Source organism: Corvus brachyrhynchos, unplaced genomic scaffold (assembly GCF_000691975.1).
Source record: "Corvus brachyrhynchos isolate BGI_N302 unplaced genomic scaffold, ASM69197v1 scaffold56, whole genome shotgun sequence".
In the NCBI taxonomy this organism is placed as follows: Eukaryota; Metazoa; Chordata; class Aves; order Passeriformes; family Corvidae; genus Corvus; species Corvus brachyrhynchos.
In genome coordinates, this window is record NW_008238664.1 from 4,365,556 (window position 1) to 4,385,441 (window position 19,886).

The 19,886-nt window shown below is 52.5% G+C and overlaps 2 protein-coding genes across 2 annotated transcripts; one reads left to right on the plus strand and one right to left on the minus strand.

Annotated features, from left to right (window-relative positions):
* The first annotated feature begins 1,181 nt into the window (after positions 1–1,181).
* On the plus strand, positions 1,182–15,581 carry MICALL1 (MICAL like 1). The gene is made up of 15 exons (XM_017737977.1): positions 1,182–1,286; positions 3,308–3,449; positions 4,529–4,632; positions 5,323–5,459; positions 7,681–8,261; positions 8,807–8,870; positions 9,546–9,928; positions 10,193–10,671; positions 11,140–11,274; positions 11,598–11,724; positions 12,080–12,170; positions 12,544–12,617; positions 12,998–13,112; positions 13,446–13,492; positions 13,796–15,581. Exons 1-15 carry the CDS (start codon positions 1,221–1,223, stop codon positions 13,915–13,917), a joined length of 2,667 nt encoding a protein of 888 aa, XP_017593466.1. The 5' UTR covers positions 1,182–1,220; the 3' UTR covers positions 13,918–15,581.
* Positions 15,582–16,639: 1,058 nt separating this feature from the next.
* On the minus strand, positions 16,640–19,880 carry CUNH22orf23 (chromosome unknown C22orf23 homolog). Its single transcript, XM_008636439.2, has 6 exons — positions 19,827–19,880; positions 19,679–19,741; positions 19,140–19,316; positions 18,538–18,672; positions 17,285–17,385; positions 16,640–16,989 (listed from the first exon to the last, which is right to left on the minus strand). Exons 2-6 carry the CDS (start codon positions 19,737–19,739, stop codon positions 16,885–16,887), a joined length of 579 nt encoding a protein of 192 aa, XP_008634661.1. The 5' UTR covers positions 19,740–19,741; positions 19,827–19,880; the 3' UTR covers positions 16,640–16,884.
* Positions 19,881–19,886: the final 6 nt, after the last annotated feature.

Below are 19,886 nucleotides of genomic sequence, written 5' to 3' on the forward strand. Positions count from 1 at the left end.
TGGCTGCCCTGCCATGTGGTGCCAGGATGGGTCGTGTCAGTGTTACAGGAAAAGGCAATAAAATCCAAAGGGGGATGGAGGAAGGAGGTTCCTGTAGCCCCTCTCCGCAGGTGCGTGGTGCCATCTCTCCCAGTTCCTGCACACCGTCTTTGGGGTGGGGGATGCATTCCCCTCTCTAATCTGAATTGTCCTTCTGTGTTGGTCTCCCAAGCTTTGGCACCTCTCTGTGGTCCATTGGGGTGGCTTTGCTTGACCCTAGACCTCTCTGGACTGCGACCTCCCCTGTGAACCCAGGTAGCAGGCACACCAGGCTGCTGCATGAGGGGGTTTTTGTGTAACAAAGCTGAGATCCTTGGCAGGAAGGAGCTGTAAGCAGTGCAGTTTTCACACATTGTACCCACGTGCACATGCAAAAGCCATAACTAACTCCTTCCTGCATTTCTCCCCCTCTGTTAAAAGCCTGCAGACTGCTTTAACTTTTTGCCCTCTGCTTCCCTGGTGAAGGCAGCTAATCCGTCCCTGTGGCCAGGTTGAACCCCCCAAAGGGCTCCAGGGGAACAAGGGAAATTAGTTGGAACAAGTGAATCCCCTGGGCTGGAGACTGCTGGGGTTCCTCTGTGTGCTGAGCACCTTGCATTCAGCTCCAAAGGCTGCAGCCAAGGTCGGTTTGTTGTGCACTGTGAGTGTTTGGGGGAAAGCAAGGGCAGAAGTGCAGTTTAAGATCTTCTGTGTCACCCCAAATTCCTTGAGATGGTGTAGGGAGGTTTGTCTAAGGACCCTCATAGAGCCACCTGAGCTGTATCTGTCACTTCTTTCTCTTGAGGTGAGGGATCTGTATCCCCATCCTCCACTGTTGTGCCAGTGGCCTTGGAAAAGCAAATCTGGGGTGATGTCGTGCACTCTTTGGTGCAGCATGTGTGGTGCTAATTGAAACATGGCCCTGGTATTTCTGCAGCCTTTAATCTCAAGGGCAGAAGTGGGTAACGAGAGACAAGAATGACATTTTAATTTCCTGGTCACCACCCATTTGGGACTTGCTTTCTTTTTTTAATTGCAATTTCCCTTTGGTTTCCTTGTGCTGTTACAACCTGAAATCTGCTTTGCCAAGGTTTTGTTTATCTAGGGTCTTATGTGTTGAGTTGTTGTAAGGTCGACTGTCCTGGGAATCTGCATGTGATGGCATAGGGACACTTTTTCTCTGCACCTCATGTGGCTATTTTATGCTTTCTCATTTCAGAGACTTTGATTCTCTCTCCAAGGATGACGTCTATGAGAATAATCGCTTGGTAAGTCCCTGTTCTGCAGTGCACAGAAGGAAGAAGTGATGTGAGAATGACTTGACGGAGGTCATGTAGTGTGGGAGGAATTTGTGACAGTGCTGAGGGTATAAGAAGAATCTGTGTTTGTAAGTAACAGGCAGGAACTCCTCTGGAAACAAGGGAATCTGAAACATCAGCTTCCAGCCTGGTTATCCTAATAGTTGCCAAGACAACATCTCAGGTGAAGATTTAAATGGTGCAACATCTTCTTGACCTCATTTGTTCCAGATTTGCAGGCAATGGAATCAGGAAGCTAGTTTTGCTTCAGGCATAGGCAGAGAGGAAGGTCATGCTGGACCCTGGTCTGCAATATTCCTTTCCTGTTTGGCACAGCTGGAGCCAGTAGCAGAAGCAGGCAGTGGGGAATGGGGAGGTGCGAGCCCGAGGGGCTAGTGGTAGGACAGAGCAGCAACAGCCTTGGGTTTTTTTAAGTGAGAGAAAAACCTCATTGCTGCAGGCTCCATCTGATAGTCTGTGGAAAGGCACGGCCCATCAGCTTCCCAAGATGAGTTAAGCTACTGTCTTGGGGTGACAGCTACGTACGAATATCTTAAGGGCAGACGTTGAGGATGAGACCAGACTCTTCAGTGGTGCCCAGCAACAGGAGAAGGGGCAATGGGTACAAACTGAAATACAAGAATTCCTCAGCTGATTATGAGGAAAAACATTTTTTACTGTGAGGGTGACAGAGTACTGGACCAGGCTGTCCAGAGAGGAAGTGGAGTTTCTTGCTCTAGAGATACTCAAACCCCAGCTGGATGTGATTTTGTGTCACCTGCTTTTAGGTGAACATGCTTTAGCAGGGGTTTGGACTAGATGATCTCCGAGGTCTCTTTCAACCCCAGCCATTCTGTGATTCTGTGATTTGGGATTTACAGGACCAGGGCTCTCCAACTGTGTCCTGGCATGTCCTTTGCTAGACCAGTTGGCCCCTTTCAGTCATTAGCAGCTTTTTCCATTCAAGACCTACACAATGGGTATCTTGTCCTATTAGGGCCCTCTCAGGTGGGGTCTCTCCTCACTCCTTGCTGCTTGCAGCCTTGTGTTCAGCAAGACTCAGTCCAGACAACTGGCTTAAAGCCAGGCTGAGCAGAGCAGGATGTCCACGGGGGGCACTTTTACACCCCTAGTTACTGCAAATATCCATTTTCTTTTGTTTCTCCATTCCTTTTCTTTGTATCTCACACCCTCCATAGCACCTCATGCCCCAGAGACTAGGCACCTCCACTCTTTACCCACACCCAGTACCTTTATCTGTGCACCTGGTTCCTCACCATTCAGTGTCCAAACCACTCTCGTCTCCTCCTGGCTTACTTCTCTTCAGTCCCTGCCATAGCTTTGCACCTCCCTCCCTGGGAGATCAATGTAGGTTCACTGCCCTTGGCTCAGCAGAGGGATGGCCAGTGTGTAGACAGTAATCCACATATGCTGCTAAGTGGGAAACTCTCAAACAGCTTTTTCCCTCCTCCATTCCTTCTTTTTGGGGAGCTGTGTATGCAGTTGGAGGAGGTGGGTGCTTCTTATCACAGTGTCCTCATTTCTGCTTGCTGAGACACAGAAAAGTACTGAAAGTACTGGCTTGTGCATGGCAGGGTGCTGGATATTGAGCCAGGATGGCTCTGTTGATTGTGGGAGGGGAAGGTGTGCCACCCCAGAGCATGAAAGGATGGTCAGTCAGTGTTTCTGTGGGGTGAGCACTTGGGGTGGCTGGGGACACTGCTGAGTAGAGCTCAGTGTCACTGGAAGTATGTGCCAGCCCTCACCCCTTCGTGGTGCCAGCCAAGGCTGTGCCAGGCTCTTGTGTGAGGGCACTGCTGGTGTCCCCATGAGTTGAAAGAACACTGGGGTTTTTTTTCAGTGAAAACTTGAAGGGAACCTCGCTTCTGTTGCTGCTTTTTTTAGTCAAGCAGCATGTCTGGAAGCCTCTGTCCATCAGGGATGCCATGCATCAGTTTTCTTTCCTAAATGCCTCTGTGCTGTTCCTGCAGGCCTTTGAGTTGGCAGAGCGGGAGCTGGGCATCCCAGCCCTGCTAGATCCCAATGATATGGTCTCCATGAAAGTCCCCGACTGCCTCAGCATCATGACTTACGTGTCTCAGTACTACAACCATTTCAACAACCCCAGCCAAGGTGAGTGTCCTCCCACCCTTCTGGCTTCCAGTTTGGCCCTGTTTGAGTACAGGAAACCCAGCATCACCCTGTGCTTCCTCCTTCCTGTGGCAACTGGGAGCTGTGTGTGTTTGTGGGGAAGAGGAGAGGAGCAGGCAGCACCCGCCTCTCCTGCATCTTGCTGGCGCCCCTGAGGAAGGCCTGGAAGAGAGACTGCATTGGGGTGAGGTTTCACAAGACATGGGGAGTGATGTAACAGCTCAGGCTGTGGAAGAAGGAACGCCTTTCTCCTCACCACCCCTGGTGCTCACCAGAACCCTTTGTGATTTGCTCTAGCCCGCTAAAATAGGAGAAAGCTAGATAGGAGCCCACCTACCACAGCTAATTTTTGTCACATAGGTACATGTAAAATGACTGGAGGACAGAGAGAGTGGGGCCAGGGTGGAGTGTTTCAAATCAGCTTGTCTGTCCCTACGACTGCAGCCTGAGCTGAGTGCTCTGAGACAGCTCTTCCCAAGCATCCTTTGGCTGGATGGAGATGAGGGCTCCAGGTCTCCTGTTCCACTCTGTAGCCTCAACATCAGATAAATCTCTTCCACTTGTATGTGCTTCTCCAGGGATGCTGGTCTCCCAGCCAAGGAGTCCCGCTGGGGACTGGTGTGTGAGTTCCAGCCCTGACAGCAAGAGATGCTTCACAGACCTGCTGACAGCCTGGAAGCCCTGGGGCCCAGTGGGTCACAACAATACATCAGCAGCTACCCCAGCTGCTCTGGGCTTTGAGCGTTGCTTAGTGAGTCGATTACAAGGAAGCCAAGTAGCATTTGATGAGTAAATAAAATCACAGTGGGAGGCTGGTATCCCTGGGCCACAGAAGGGGATCCACAGCAGGCCAGGCTCTCTGGCAGCCTCACAGCTGACCCATTATTAGATTGTGTTTGTCTCTTCCACCTAAAATAAGCACTGAAGTGTTAGGAGTGGCAGGTCTCATCCTATGTCACAAGGCTGGATGATTTTGCTTTTTTTCCCCTCCCCTTCCCACACACGGGTGGTGTGAGTCACACTTCTCTCCATGCCTGATCCTCCTTCCCTCTTGCCTCCAGCCAGCGTCCCTCTGCCTATGAAGCGCCCAACTGCGGCTTCCTCTCCTCCTGTGCTGTCCCACAAGACGCCTGTGGCTGCAGCTGAGAGTCCTTCAGGACCACAGGTACCCAATTTCTTAATTCAAAGCCAGACTGAGGCAGTGGTAACCCCTGCACTGTGGGTGAGGAGATGGGAAAAAGCCTGTCACAGAGCCATGGATCACTGCAGGGGCCTGCCTGTGTATTTTGTGTGTGAGGGGTGTTTGAGATTTTGTTTCCTTGCGGGATCCAGCTGAGAGAGTCGTTGTTGGACTGTAATTTGTCCATAGCAGGCAAGAGGGTGGGCAGATTGGTGCTGGATGGTTCCTTGAACCACCCAGGGTACAAACACTCTCCTCCCTATGTGGGGATAACCCTGTAGATGTGGAAAGAAAAAAAGGAATGGGGACTAGAAGGGCAGAAAAGATGCCCTTTATTTCAGGTTTTAGCAGTTGTCTGGGATGGAACCTTTTCCAATGTCTCGCAGAACCCTGATGCATGGGGTGTAGATTAGTCCCTTCCACAGCCTTTCAGCTGTAGATAGGGGCAAGGCACCTTTTGGAGTGGCCCCTTCTAATTTGGGAAGAGGCAGCCTGCCTGTGCCTGGGCTTGAGGGCAGCTGTTCTGTGCATTGTCAGCCCCTGAGGTCAGCCCCTGAGCTGTGCCACGAGCCCTCAGCAATGGGCCTTGCACAGGGAGCAGCTGCTCTGGAGAATCCGTGGTCTGGGGAGCAGCTCGTGGCCCCCATCCTGAGCCGCTTGTGTGCTGTGTCCCAGGAGGATGCCCCCTCGGAGCCCTCGGAGCGCTCGCAGCGCAGCGCGCTCAGCAGCACCTGCGCAGCCTGCCAGCAGCACGTCCACCTGGTGCAGCGCTACCTGGCTGAGGGCAAGCTCTACCACCGCCAGTGCTTCAGGTATGTGGTGGCCAGGCCTGCTGGGGCAGCCTCTCTCCTCGACAGGCTGGGGGGCTGTGGCCAGCTGCACCCCATCTTTGAGTGTCTGCGTCCCTGGGCAGCATGGAACACGAACAACAGTACTTGAAAAGAGAGTGAAGATGTTCTGTTTTCCTGCCAGCCCCCTGTCCCAGAGGTCTGACTAGCCTGTTGGTCCCTGTGCTCCATTCCTACCCTACTCCCTGCCTCCCTTGCTGACTTGTGCTTTCCCACTTCACTTACTTGGAATCCCAGCCTCTTGAGCTTCTCCCACCTCCATAAACAAGGATGCTCTGCCTCTTTATGACCTGCCTACCCAGGACCACCCCCCCTTCACCTTCCCACCTTCCAGTGAGGTCTAAGCCATGACATCATCCTGCAGACCTCCTTACACCTACAGTCCACATCCTCAACTGGATATACAGGCTTCCATGCTGCCTGGGTGGTGCTGAGCTCCCAGGGAGCATGTGGAGAGCTGCAGACTCTTAACAAACTCAGGAGTGAGGGTTTACATGTCAGCAGCTCTGTGGTTACTCCCTGAGTGCAGGTCCTTACCTGCAGTGCCTGTGAAATCATTTCACTTTGCTTTCCCTTCTCTGATGATGAAAGAATGAGATCTCTCCCATGGGCCACAGGACAGGAGTTGGCCTCTGAGGACAGAAACATCGAGCCACTGGGAAGATGTGGGAGGCCTCATTCACCTGCCTAAGCCAGTTGGGGATGTGCCGTAGAAACGGCATCGCAGGGGGGGAGCTGAGCTGGGGCCATTCAGGCTTCCCATCTGCAGCTGGGGCAAAAGCAGGAGTTTTTGAGTGCAGGTGCAGCATTCCCACTGTCCTCATGGGCCAGGAATAGGAGAGGGGCCATGTCTGCCATGCCACAGCTAATGGCCCTTCAGATTGAGCAGGGAGATCCCTGTAATTTTATCCCAAATGTTTTGCCTCCTGATTCTCTTCTTGTCTATTTCTGTTTTGTTTTTTTTCTCCTGTGCTGATTCATGGACGGTGTTTGGTCGGAAAAGTCCTGTGGCAGCGGTTCCCGTGGGCTGATGGAGTTAAACCCAAAGCAAACTGCCTTCTCCCCTTGTCTGAGCTTTCCACATCTTCATTTTATAGGGACTCTCTAGAGTCCCTATGTCCTCACACTTCTGCTCTCCATTTCTAAGGAAATCCCAGTCAACTGGATGCCCAGAGCAGAATTCCTTGCCAAAATTATCTGCTGGCAGCGTAGGGCAGCCAGCTGCTGCAAGCACCAGGTATTCAGACAAGAAGGAACAAGCTTGGTTTTCATGGGAGTGCTTGATCAGCCCCTTGCCTTTGGCTGTCTTTCATGTCTGCTATCCACCTCCCTTCCCAGGTGGAGAAGGACTAACTTGGTTGCCAGTGCTTTGTATCACGCTTGCACCCGGAGGGCTTCATTAGGAAGCGTTCAGAGGCTCAGTGGGGGAAGAGTGGATGATCCAAGATGTGGCAGACAATGAAGGACAGGGAAGCTATTAGCCCAATTTCAGAGAGTAAGAATGGCCCTGCTGCATAATGCCCTTGTCCTTCCAGCCAAATGCTGTGGCCCAGCTGGATGCCATGGTCAGCATCACTGAGGCTGAGCATGAGACCAGGCCAGGCTTGTGTGCTGCTTCTCCTGAATACTCTGGAAGCCTCTAATGTAGTAATTTCCTGAGTTGGATTTGATGTCAATTTATTTAATAATCAGAGCTGAGGGTGTTGTTTTGCAAACAAATGTGCCTGACAGTCCTTTAACCTGCCTGGACCATTAGCCCCCACAAGGCAGCCCATAGCCTTCTTGTGCCAGTTCTGAACCAATTGCTTCCTAATTCCAGCTGATATTCATTGTTTCATGTCTGTGAATGGTTGATCCCTCTCCCCATTCCAAGTCTGGAAACAACACCATATCCCGATACCAACTGTCACCCTTCCACATCTATTAAGTCCTTTCTGAGATGAAGGAAGAACCCAAAGGCATGCAGTATTTGAGTTGTGAACTTGCCATGGGTTCCTACAGTGGCCTGGTGACATTTCTCTACTTCTCTTCTTTCCTGAATGACTTCCCCAAGAGCACTCTAGGATTTAGGAGCAGGGTTGAGGACTAACTCCGTGTCCCTACAAGGGTCTTCCAGGTGTGTTACCTTCCGGGAAGGGTAGGATGGCATTCCCCATCTCATGGTGCTCTCTCTTCTCATTGGCAGGTGTAAGGAATGCTCCAGCACGCTGCTCCCAGGGTCATACAAGCCTGGGTCAGAGGCGGGGACTTTTGTCTGCACACAGCATCGTGGTAAATTGGCCATGAGCGGGAAGGCAGAGAGGAGGCCCAGCCCAGACCGACAGTCACCAGAGCTAAGAACTGAGACTGGGGCTGACAGCATGGGAGAGGATGCCATCCACACAGGAGCAGAGGTGGAGAAGGATGATGGTGACTCCCAGGAGAGCATGGCAGAGACCCCTGCACCTGCAGAGGGCCTCCCTGGCCCAGCAGAGAAGAACAGCACAGCCAGCAAAGCAGAGACACCGACACCCCCTGCTCACGCTGGCAGTGGGGCACCTGTCTCCCAAACTCCCCCCAGGCCTCCAATCCCTAGCAAGCCTGCAGGACTCACCCAGGACAAAGCCAGCCCGCTGGATGGACGGCTCAGAGACTCACGTCCCACCCCTGCCCCAAGGAGGGCCACCGACGCGTCTGCCCTCTCCCCTCCAACCTCCCACCCTGTCCCCCGGCCCAGGTCCACTCTGCAGGGTGAGAGCAGCGAGTGTGGGCCCGGCATGGTGAACGGTAAGAGGGCACAGTGGTGGCAGGGGTTACCCTCCACATCCTCAGCGGCCAAGGTGATTGGCTGCAGGTTGGACGAGTTCCCTTCCTTTTCTGAAGCCTGACATTCCTATCTGCCTCCGAGTAAATCTTGGGCTCAGACACTCAGGCTGGCTTTGATTGCCAGCAATTGCCAGCCATCCCCATAGCGAGGAGAGCTGTACTAGCTTTCCTGCCTGTCTGATCCCTTGTATTTCTCCAGAGCTCTCCAAAGGTTGCTGCCAGTGTGGAGGGAAGATGGGAGAGCTAGAGGAGTTTGCAGGTGTGGGGACAGAGGGGCATGTCAGTTCTCCAGGTGCAGCTCCCAGGTTGAAGAGGGGGTAAACAGGCAGAGGGGATGTTTGGGGTTAGCTGGCTGCATCAACTGTGGGAGAAATGCCATGAGGTCTTCAGTGAGTGAGAATAGCCACCTTCCTGTGAGAAGATATCTAAGAGGTGCCTCATGTTGGTTTAACCTCTTTCTTCATGTTCTTTTGGTGTTGTGACAGTCTGACCCTGTGTCTTTCTAGGTCGGGTACCTGAACCCAGCCCCCCTGTCCCAAAACCTCGAGGGAGACCCTGCTCCTCTGATCGGTACGTCCCTCTGTTTGCAGATCACCTGAAAACTCCATAGAAAGGTGGGGCTATGGGGACAGCACACCTGTGGTCTTCTCTCCCACGTCCATCAGCTCCTGCTCTTAGGAGGACATAGGCTTTGACCAGGTCCCTTTTCTAATAGGTGCTAGCCCAGCACGGTCAGGCTGACAGTGGTCATCCGTACCTCCCAGGGCATTTGTCTCTCAGGGTTTGTGAAGAGTTTGAGAGCTTTAGAAAGGTGTTTCTGTGGCACAGGCAAATTACCAAATGCCTGCTGAAATGGCCCTGCTTGTGGGTGCTGAGAAGGGGACACTTGTCTGCCTTGTGGAGGGTTTGTCCTGGGGAAGGTGTTGGGCAGGGAAGACCAGCTATGCCCATAAAGCTCAACCTTTACCACTGCTTAGCAGATGGAAGCTGTAATATTCAGACACCAAAACACTGGGCCCAGCAGGCAAGTCAGGCAGGCTGCTTCCCTAAGGCCCATAGGTTTTCTCACAGAGAGGGAGACACTGTGTCTGGGGAAGCCTAGGGCCATCCTTGGATGAGAAAGCTGCTTCTGCATGGGAGACATCCTGCTCCATGCTTCCTTTCCCCCAAGGGCTAAGTCCCTCTCCAGTGCCTCGCCACCTCACCTTGCCTCTGCCACCTCAATTTCTCTTTCTCTCCTACCAGTGGTGGAGCTGCTGCAAGAGCCAAGGACCCACCATGGATGGCCTTAGTGCAAGCAGAACCCAAGAAGAAGCCAGCACCTCCTCCTCCTCCAGGCAACAGCCATGATACTCCAAGCAGGACTTCAGAGGAGGAGGATGGGGAAGAGGTGGGGAAAGCCAGGAGTGAAGAGAGCAGGTCTGATGCCACAGAGCCCAAACCATACAACCCCTTTGAGGAAGATGAGGAGGAGGAGGTGGAGGCTGATGCCCAAAAGAGCACACCTGAGCAGGAGCAGAGTGAGACTGCTGCCAAGCCTCTCCACCCCTGGTATGGCATCACTCCCACCAGCAGTCCAAAGGCAAAGAAGCGGCCAGCTCCACGAGCCCCCAATGCTTCCCCGCTAGGTGAGCTTCCTCCTGCTCCTTTATCCTTCTTCTGCAGCCCCTGTGCATCCCCATGGAGATTCCCCCTTCCCAGGTGCCTCTGCATCACCCTGGCAGGCCAGGCCTTTATGCAGTGATGGTTGCATTAGCCATGTCCTCTCTACCCACTGGAGTACAGCATTTGCAGGCAAGACTGCGCTGTCTCCTGTCTCCAGTGTACGCCACCCTCCCCTTCTCTCCTGGCTGTCCCTTCATTCCTCCCTGAGCTCTCCCTTTGCTTTGCAGCCCACCACCCCATCTCCAGGCTGTCACACTCTGAGCCATCATCCTCCACCCCGTCTCCAGCCCTCAGCCTCGAGAGCATCAACTCTGAGAATTCAGCCAAGGTGCTGGGAGACACCGATGAGGCCTCAGTGCCCAAAAGCTCCTCCGAGCCCACTGTGCACATGCCAACAGCCGCCAAGACTTCCAGCGCCGATGCACCACTGGCCAGCGTCTCTTCCAGTGAAAGCCCTGCTGTCCCAGCCAGCCTCTCCACCAACTCCTCCTTCTCCTCCTCCAGCGAGCTGGCCAGCCTCAGTGGGGAGACACAGCCCAGCACCCTGCACACCAGCAGGAGCATCTCCACAGGCAGCCTAAAGACCAGCCCCAGTCGGCTGCCTCCCAAGCCTCCGGCTGGGGCTAGCCCTACACCCATCCTCTTGGCTTCAGATGGGGGTGCTGGGAGCCCCAAGACATCTTCCTCACCCAAACCACAGCTGAAGGTGAGATGATGAGCTTCCTCCCATCCAGATCACAGGGCTTTTCTTCCCTGTCCATTACTCGGTCACAGGGGGAATGTGAGTCCAGGCTTGCTCCTTTGGTAGGTGTGGTGTGTGCGACCCCCTGAAAGCAAGCTTCAGGGCTGTGTTAAATGGTGGCTCTGCTTGTACTCTGCCTACTCCATGTGCTAGAGAAGAGGCAGGATGTCGTGTAGTCTGAGCAAATGGGAAGGGAACCACGAAGGAAAATATTTCAGCACTCTTGTGAGAGAGAAGCAGGGAAACTGACACTAAATAGGAGCACGGCTGTTTTTTTGATTAGGTGCTTGTGGAGATGAGTGCTGTGTTCCTCCTTTAGGAGTGTGTGGGGCAGAACAAACCTTACTGCTGCCCTGTCTGCTCATCCCCACCTGTTGGGATCTCTTCCCTTCCCTGGATGCTCATGTATCTGCTTTTGTCCACCCTCTCCAGTCCTCCTGCAAAGAGAACCCCTTCAATCGGAAGCCATCCCCTGCTGCCTCCCCCTCGGCAAAGAAACCTCCCAAGGGCTCCAAGCCTGTGCGTCCTCCAGCACCGGGCCACGGCTTCCCACTGATCAAACGCAAGGTAAAAGAGCCCTCGGGAGCAAGGAGGGAAAAGCCAGCTCTGTGCTATCCCCCAGGGCTGTAGCAGTCTGCAGGCACCCTGCTGATGCATGTGTGGGCAGGAATTGCAGCAGCTGGCTGTGGCTGGGGAGGAGGGCCTGTAGGCTACACCCTGTTCATGAAAGCACCATGGTCTTCCTTTGTTCCAGAGTGGGGTGGGGATTTCAGATCCACACTTAGATGCAATATTCTGTTGTCCCCCTGCCCTTGTTAGTGTTACCTTTGGGTTACCCCTGGAAACTGGAGTCTAGTGGTAATGAAAGTGTCTGATTTATGGTTTTGCAGGTGCAGACAGATCAGTATATCCCTGAGGAAGACATCTATGGGGAGATGGATGCCATTGAGCATCAGCTGGACGAGCTGGAGCACCGTGGGGTGGCCTTGGAGGAAAAACTGCGCAGTGCTGAGAATGGTATGTGGAGTAGGCTGTCTGTGGGTGTGGGGCAGGACTGACTCTGGGGCTGCCCTCTCTCCAGCAAGGAGATAGCAACAGTGACTTCCTCCCTGCCGATGCTGGGGTTGGAAGAGCACCAGAGGCTGTGCTGGCCTCCAAGATTGGTCACAACCATACCCTGAACATGGAGATGTCCCTAGAATGGAAACAGGTTGGAGAAGAGACAGGGTCTCTCTGAGACTCAGAAATAGGCTGAGGTTGGGTTGGCTCTAGCACAGTGCCCCTTCCCTGGCTTGGCAGAGCCCAGGCTACTGCAGGGTGATGGGATCCACCAGGGCTGGGAATGGCTCTGAATTGTCCCTTTGCTTGGCAGACAACCCTGAGGACAGCCTGCTTGTGGACTGGTTCAAACTCATCCATGAGAAGCACATGCTGGTGCGCCATGAGTCGGAGCTCATCTACATGTAAGTGTGTGCAGGCGTGTGCAGAGGCACTGACACTCTCTTGGGGAACTCTTTCTCAGCCCTCCTGAAATAGTGCTTCCAGGGGAGATCCTGACAGGGCCTCTTTGCCTAGAAAAGGGAGGGAGTAAGGGCAAGCAAGTCTGTCCAAATGCACTGAGAACTGACCCAGAGCATGTCACCAGAGCCTCTGCAGCCTCTACTCCAGGAAGGCCTTGAGCAGCCAGGGCTGGTCCTTACTGGTCCTTGGCTCCCTGGCTGTACAGGACAAGATCAGCATCTTGATGGTTCTTTCCGAGCTCACCCTGTACTTTGGGATAATGTTCCACCTCTCCGGAGCCTTGCAGTTCTTCCCAACTTCCCCCTTCCTTTGCAGCTTCAAGCAGCAGAACCTGGAGCAGCGGCAGTCAGATGTGGAGTATGAACTGCGGTGCCTCCTCAACAAGCCAGGTAAAGCACCGCTCTGGCTGTGCTTACTCCTTTTTTCATAGAATCATAGAATATCCTGAGTTGGAAGGGACCCACAAGGATCATTTTTTCCATGGGCATCATCTGCTCTCTTTCTAGGTGGGTCTCAGGTGAAGAGAGGCAGATCTGTAGGGATTCCAGTGCAGCCAGCTGGCTTTATAGTCTCTGTCCCATCTCAGTGCGTGTCCCAGCCTTGTGCAGGGACATGCTTCTTTTGTTCCCATGGAATGCCATATGCAGGGCTCTGTCCCCACAGCAGTGCTAGTCCAACCAGCCCTTCAGTGTGCCAGGGTAGAAGGGATTGTGCTGGAGGTCCTTCAGCCATGTAATTGTCTGTCCTTTCTTGGGGTTTGGCTGGGTAGAGAAGGACTGGACCGACGAGGACCGAGGGAGGGAGAAGGTGCTGATGCAGGAGCTGGTGACCATCATTGAGCAGAGGAACGCCATTGTGAATTGCCTGGATGAGGACCGGCAGAGGTGAGTGAGGAGTGGGGTGGGCTGGGGGAGAAGGGAAAAGCATAGCCTGTCTGACTCAGTGCCACACGAGCGCCTTGTGGGGATGTCCCAAGATATCCATATTGCTGATGTCTTTCCCAGGCTTCCCAATCCTTGTCTCTTTGAATGCCTTGTGTGGAAAAGACAGGACAGCACGTGCAGCATGTGGGATTTATCCTGCTGGTTGCAAATGCTCACAAGACAGTGATGGATCTGCCCCTCTGTGGGTCTAAGTAGGAGGCTCTCTAGCCTTAAACAATGCAGCAGCTGTTTTCAGGGCTGAATTCCTGACCTCTCTCCCATTCTTTCTTTCAGAGAAGAGGAGGAGGATAAAATGTTGGAAGCCATGATTAAAAGGAAAGGTAAGAAACAAATGGGAAGCTTTTTGGAGTGATGTTTTCACTGCTGACCCCAGTAAGGGGCAGCACGAGCCATTAGTGAAATTGTGTGCAGGAGAGATTGAATCTACTCTGTGTAGCCTGGGGAGACTTTCCTGTAGGGACAATAAAGTTAGAGGCACAGTTGTGCTGCACACCCCTGTTACCAGAGAAAGTGTGCCTGCAGTGGAGGGCTTTGATTCATGGCTCTCACTCTTGCCCATTGTCGTGAGTGTGTCTGTACAACTATTGACATCCCACAGTAACAACTTCCCTTTGCAACCCCAGAGTTTCACAAGGAAGCGGAGACTGAGAGCAAGAAGAAAGGCAAATTCAAGCCCATGAAGGTGCTTAAGCTGCTGGGCAACAAGCATGACTCCAAGAGCAAGTCACCCAAGGAGAAAAGCTAGAGCAGGGGAACACCAGCAGTGGGAGGGAACCTCGACTCACCTCTCCCTGGCCCTGGCTCGCCTCTCCCCCTGCTCCCTCCCCAGGCACCGGAGCTGCCACCCCAGGGAGATGCTAGCCCTCAGCCCAGAGTGGGTGAGAATGACCAAAGCCCTCCCCTTCCCGAGGCTCTGGGGGAGCATGGCCATCCCCTCCATGAAGCCTTGTCAACGAGGTGGGGAGAAGATGGATTTGCTTTTCAGATATGTTACCCAATTGTGATTAACTGAGAACAAGCGAAGGAGTTTTGCATTTGTGGGAAAACTTGCACTAACTGCACCCTGTCCCTTCTCCCGCTCTAACTGTGACAGTTCCACGTGCCTCTGACTTCTGCCAGGAGGGGACTGGGCTTCCCTGTCCCTCCCTGCCTGCCCGCTCTTGTCCCTTTTCTGTCCCATTTTTAACTTCAGGAGAAAACTGACATTAGAATCAGGATCCTTTGGGTTTTAGTGGCCTAAACTAAAAGGTTAAGAAAATACTCCTGCATCACCAGGCTCTAGAGCCATAGCCAAAAAAACAACTGGTGCCCTATTTATTTTGAGCTGTCCCCTCCCTCGAGTGCCAGGGGTGGGTGGGCTCCGTCCCAAGGCTGAGAGGACCCAAGGGGACGGCGTACAGCTGCTAGGACGTAGCTCACGTGCCCTACTCAGGAACCCCACTGCTGCTAAACACTGCTGACTCTGCTGCCTTCCTGGGGAGGGAGGACCTGTTCCTTTTCCAAGCAAGGGCAGAAAAGCTCAAGATTGACTCAGTGCCGGCAAGGGACACTAAAATTGTGTCCCTGCTCACCAGTGCCACCCTTGAGCGGCAGGGGAGAGAGGCGCAGTCACAACTGACCTTCACCCAGCTTCATCTGTGTATACTTTGTAAGTGTGCAGATGTGACTGGTTATTTTTTACACCTCCTTTACTAGATGAATTCAAACCCATCCTAAAACTTTAAACCCCTTATTTTATTTGTCATGTGTGTGCGTGTGTATACATCAGAGGAGGGAATGGGGGGGGTGGTGTTCTTCCAACCATCCCTTCTTCCTTCCATTTTTGTTTCCTGCCTTCTCTTCCAAGTTATTTATTGAACTATTGGATCAGTCTGAATTAGAGTTTCATGGGTGTTTGGTTGGTCAGCTGTTCATCATGCCATTAGCAAATTAGACATAACCAGCCCTGAGCCATCTGCTGCAGTCTCTTCTAAAGACCCAACAGGCTTTAGCCAAAATGCTCTCAGAGCAGTGCCTTGCAAGGTGGCTGGTGTAGCATTCTGGAGAGGGATCCTCATTTCCCAAAACCAGAGGGACCCGAGCCCCTCCTCAATCCCAGCGTGGCCCCCATGGCTGGAGTTGGCCAGCTCAGCCCTGCGCTGGTAATGCCATCTCACCCCCACCATAGCGGGCTGATGAGCAGTGGTAGGGGAGGGGAGATCCCAAAGCACAACCCTTCTCCAAGGAGAAACAAGTCTGCTTTAGAGCCTGCTGTCACACCACTGTTGCCAAAGGCCATTGGGATCACTGCAGCCTGACACCACTTGGCCCTGCGCCCAGTCAGAAGTTTGATTTGTAAATTATACTGTACTAACTCCATGACTTCCATTCACCTGAACAGAAATAAAAGAAACATTGGATTTAAAAAATGATTCTGGACTAGGTTTCTGGCTCCTTTGTGCACTCGTGCTGTCCCAGGGCCAGGGCATGCTGCCTGGCTTTGGAAAGTGGCTGAGAATTGCTAGGAAGCAGAGGATGGGATCTAAAGGAAATCAGAAACTGGACTTTATGCTGGGATTTGCATAGGAAAAGCAGGGCATCATGCTTCAGCCTGCTGGAGGACAGAGGTGCAGGTATGTAGGAGGTGAACAAACAGCCATTTCCAGTCTCTGTGGGAATAGAGTGGCTATTCTGCATACCATGCTTTCGGGAACCAAAAAATCACAGCAAGCCCACAGCAAAGAGCAGCAGGCACTGGGCTGAAATCCCCTGTCCCTGCTTGGCACAGCCCCTTGGAGCCCCTGCCCCATGGGGCTGCCACCAGAGGTTTGCTGATGCTGCAGGTCGCAGTCACAGTGACCTGCAGCAATGCCAGGGGCTCGTGATCATGCAAGGCCATGCAGTTGCATCTTCCTGCAGTGACATTCCCAGAGTCACAGGGCCAGGAGTGAGAAGGTTACAGGTGTGGGTGGCAGCGTGTGTTACCATCATGCTGTCATGAGAAACCTTCACCTCTGGGTAGATGAGAAAAAATGACATTTCTGTGGATGGATTGCTGTACTCTGAGGCACTGCATAGGCAAAAGAAGGCTCGTCATGAGAAACCTTCACCTCTGGGTAGATGAGAAAAAATGACATTTCTGTGGATGGATTGCTGTACTCTGAGGCACTGCATAGGCAAAAGAAGGCTCTACTTTGTCATGTTTTGGTAGCTGTTGCTATGTGTTTTTATGTCTTTAATATTATTGAGCAAGAAGGGATCCAGTGTGTGGGAAGGATTTTACAACTTCTGCTGCTGTTTATGTACAAATTGGTCCTGCCTTCTAGTTTCAGGCAACAGATGGTGCTGCCCCCTCTTTGGAAACAGACACAGACCAGCCTTCGATCATGAGAAACCTTCACCTCTGGGTAGATGAGAAAAAATGACATTTCTGTGGATGGATTGCTGTACTCTGAGGCACTGCATAGGCAAAAGAAGGCTCTACTTTGTCATGTTTTGGTAGCTGTTGCTATGTGTTTTTATGTCTTTAATATTATTGAGCAAGAAGGGATCCAGTGTGTGGGAAGGATTTTACAACTTCTGCTGCTGTTTATGTACAAATTGGTCCTGCCTTCTAGTTTCAGGCAACAGATGGTGCTGCCCCCTCTTTGGAAACAGACACAGACCAGCCTTCGATGCTGAGAGACTGGGAAGAGTAGGTGGGAACAAATTGCACTTGTGTTTTGCCCTTGGCCTAGTCTTGGAGATTGGATTTGTTCCCAACAGGGAAGGCTTTTGTCATGATCTTTCTCATTTCCTCACTTCTCTTCTTGTCAATGATCTCCATCTCATGCAGTTTCTGCAAAGTACAAAGGGGGAGAGCTGAGCAGGGAGAAAGCCAGCAGCTTTTTTTTCTTCTTTTCCCAATCTCAAATACAAAAACTCTATTTCCCTGATTAAGTTTCTCATGCAGAGATGGAAAGAAAGCTGAAAAACCTCTATCCACTGTTCCCCAAATTAATGCCTGAGCTGTGCCATGAAGGGAAGCAGCTCTCTGCCCTCTTCCCTGCTCAGATACCAGAGAAGATTCTGCTTTATGATCTCTGACACATGGGATTCCCTCCATGCACTGTTCAGCCAATGCTCTTGCATACCTGTGAGATTTCAGTGAGGACAATCCCTTGATACTTCCTGCCCTGTCCTAGAGCTTCCATCTCTGCCAGGAATTCCCTCCTCTCTTGAATTTCATTCATCACTGATGGATAAGAGAAAGAACTGTGGAAACAGCATGCGGCCAAAAGGCAAGAAAACACACTTCTGTCTAGATCTGAACCCCCAATCTCCTAGCTCTGCTTGAACAGCAATGCCACCAGGGCAGGGGGAAATCTGCTGTAACACTCATCTTGCTCAACATGTCATCACAATACCTCAGTAGTCCCTTACATAATGGGAAATGTCCCTTCTGTCCAACTTCTTACTACTTCCAACTCCCAGGAACAGTAGTTTTCTAGTTTTCTTTGTGCAGACAATTCTCTTTTGCTCGTGGGCAATTTAACCAGTCTGTGGATGGAGACAGAACCTGCTGTTGAGGTTCATTAGTTGACACACATCACCCAGTGCCTGCAACCATCCAAGACCAGGCATGGATCATCAGCTGCCGCTTTGCAGCACAGACCTGCAGCCAGCTGATCCAAATCCTGTCACAGATGTGTCAAGGATAACACTCAGCTTGTGACAACTGTTGGAGGCTACCAAGCATATGTGAAACCAGCTGCACTGGCTCCCTGCAGCAGGGACCAAAGCACCTCTTCTGTACACTTTATGCTAGCACTGCCCATCTTTGTGCTACTCCAGCTGGCAAAGGGCTGGCAGGGGTGTACACACACACACTGAAGATTCAAGCACAGAGAGGTATTAGGCAAGGTTTTGCTATCCCAGTATACTCTGCAAGCCAAAGTCTTTCACTGCTTAAAATTTTGCTCGACATTTAAGCTTTGCTAGTATAACTGCTGTGATCCTGGAGTGGAATGGCCCAAACTGTGGTCAGGCTCTCAAGTGACCTGGTCTGTGTTGAGTCATGCTTGCTGGGAAAAGGACCAGCAGTACCTGAGCTTGGCTTCCCAGGTATCCCTGCACATCCCTAGGCTATTCCCCTGCCAGCAGGGTGCATTTTGTGTGGGCAGCCCAGAGAGCTACCTGCCAGCAAACCTCGGCAGGATAAGCTCTGTGAGGATGGCTGGATTACAGCATCACAGCAGCGAGTCCTTTCTCTTGGAAACTGGGCTTTGTGCCTCCTCCTGTAATGGGCTTCAGGTTACCAGCAACACAGCCTGCCGCCCCAGCCCTAGGGGGGAGCTAGCTTCCCAGGCTTCCTGCCTGCCTCCCTCCTGGGGACATGAAGACATACATTCTTCAAACCGATCAGGCTCAGCTACCTCCTCTTCTTTTTTCTGAACGAGCACCTGCTCCACCTCGTCCTCCACCGCATCCTTCCCTGTTGCTAAGATGTTTTGAAGTCTTCTCTTCTCCTTTTCCAAATCTCCTGTGAATGCCAAAGGAAAAAAAATTATTATCAGCATGTCTCCTCACGGAGGAGCCTGATCACACTGCTTCCCTGCTAACTGTGCCAGAGGAAGGGTTACATTAATGTCAGTCCAACCCTGGACTATGTGCAAGCACCACACGGGCGTCCAGAGCCCACCAAACCAACATCAGAGGTTTGGTTCACATTTATGTGCTAGGAGCATGTAGTGATCCGTTCTTACTCAAGGACTGTGCAGGTCCCTATCACCTGTCACCCACTGAGCCGGTGGGCAGAAGTCAGCGAGCACTTACAGCAGATGTTCCCTCAGAGATCCATTTCTAAAGCATCTTTGAAGACTGAGAGCGTAAGGACGTGGAGCAATTCAGATACACTGCCACTACTGAGACTGAGGCAGCGGATGGGCACAAGGGGAAGAGAGGCTGCAGGCAGCAGCATGTATTTATCAGCAATGTTTGCTGACTTACGTGTGGGCTGTGGCTTGAACTTCTCTCGGGTGTAGGCATCTCCTGCCTGGCAGACCTTGGCAGGTCGGAGAAGCGGTCTAGCTGGAAGCTTGTGGGGCTGACAGGCTGCTGTGTAGGAAGCAGGCGCTGGTTGTTTGCCAGATGGAGGGAATCTCTGAACGGGCAGGGCATCTCCTCCTGGGGGACGAACCAAAAATAACAGCAAATCAGACAGAGGGGGCTCTGGATGGATGGATCTGGGCCATTGCCAGGAGATCTACCTGTTGATCCATAGTAGCATCACAAACGAAGACCCTAGTGCCACAGATGTCTCACCCTGGTCACTGGGCACGAGATAGGCTGTGGTTTAAGCCACACCGTTGCGTCTTGTTACCTGGCTGACCCGTTTGTCCCCATGTGTCAGCAGCTGCTGTGCTGCTGTTTTAAAGCACTTGCCCATCCGAGCAGGCTGTGGGCGAATGCCCCCGTCTCAAGCCGAGATGCAAAAGCTCCTCACCACAGCACACCAGCGGGCAGGAGAGCCAGGGGGCCTCACTCACGTTTCACATAGTCCATCAGGTATCGCTTCTGAGAGTGGGTCATCTGCAACTCCTCCATCATCGCTGGAAAACATGACATGTCGGTGAAGAGGCAGCAGAGCCGGGCTGCGGAACCCGCCCTGCGGCCATCCCCGCTCACAACCCCAACCTGAAGAGGAAAATGCGGGTTTGGGAGACTCCAGCCGGGGCGGCGACACCAGCGACGGGC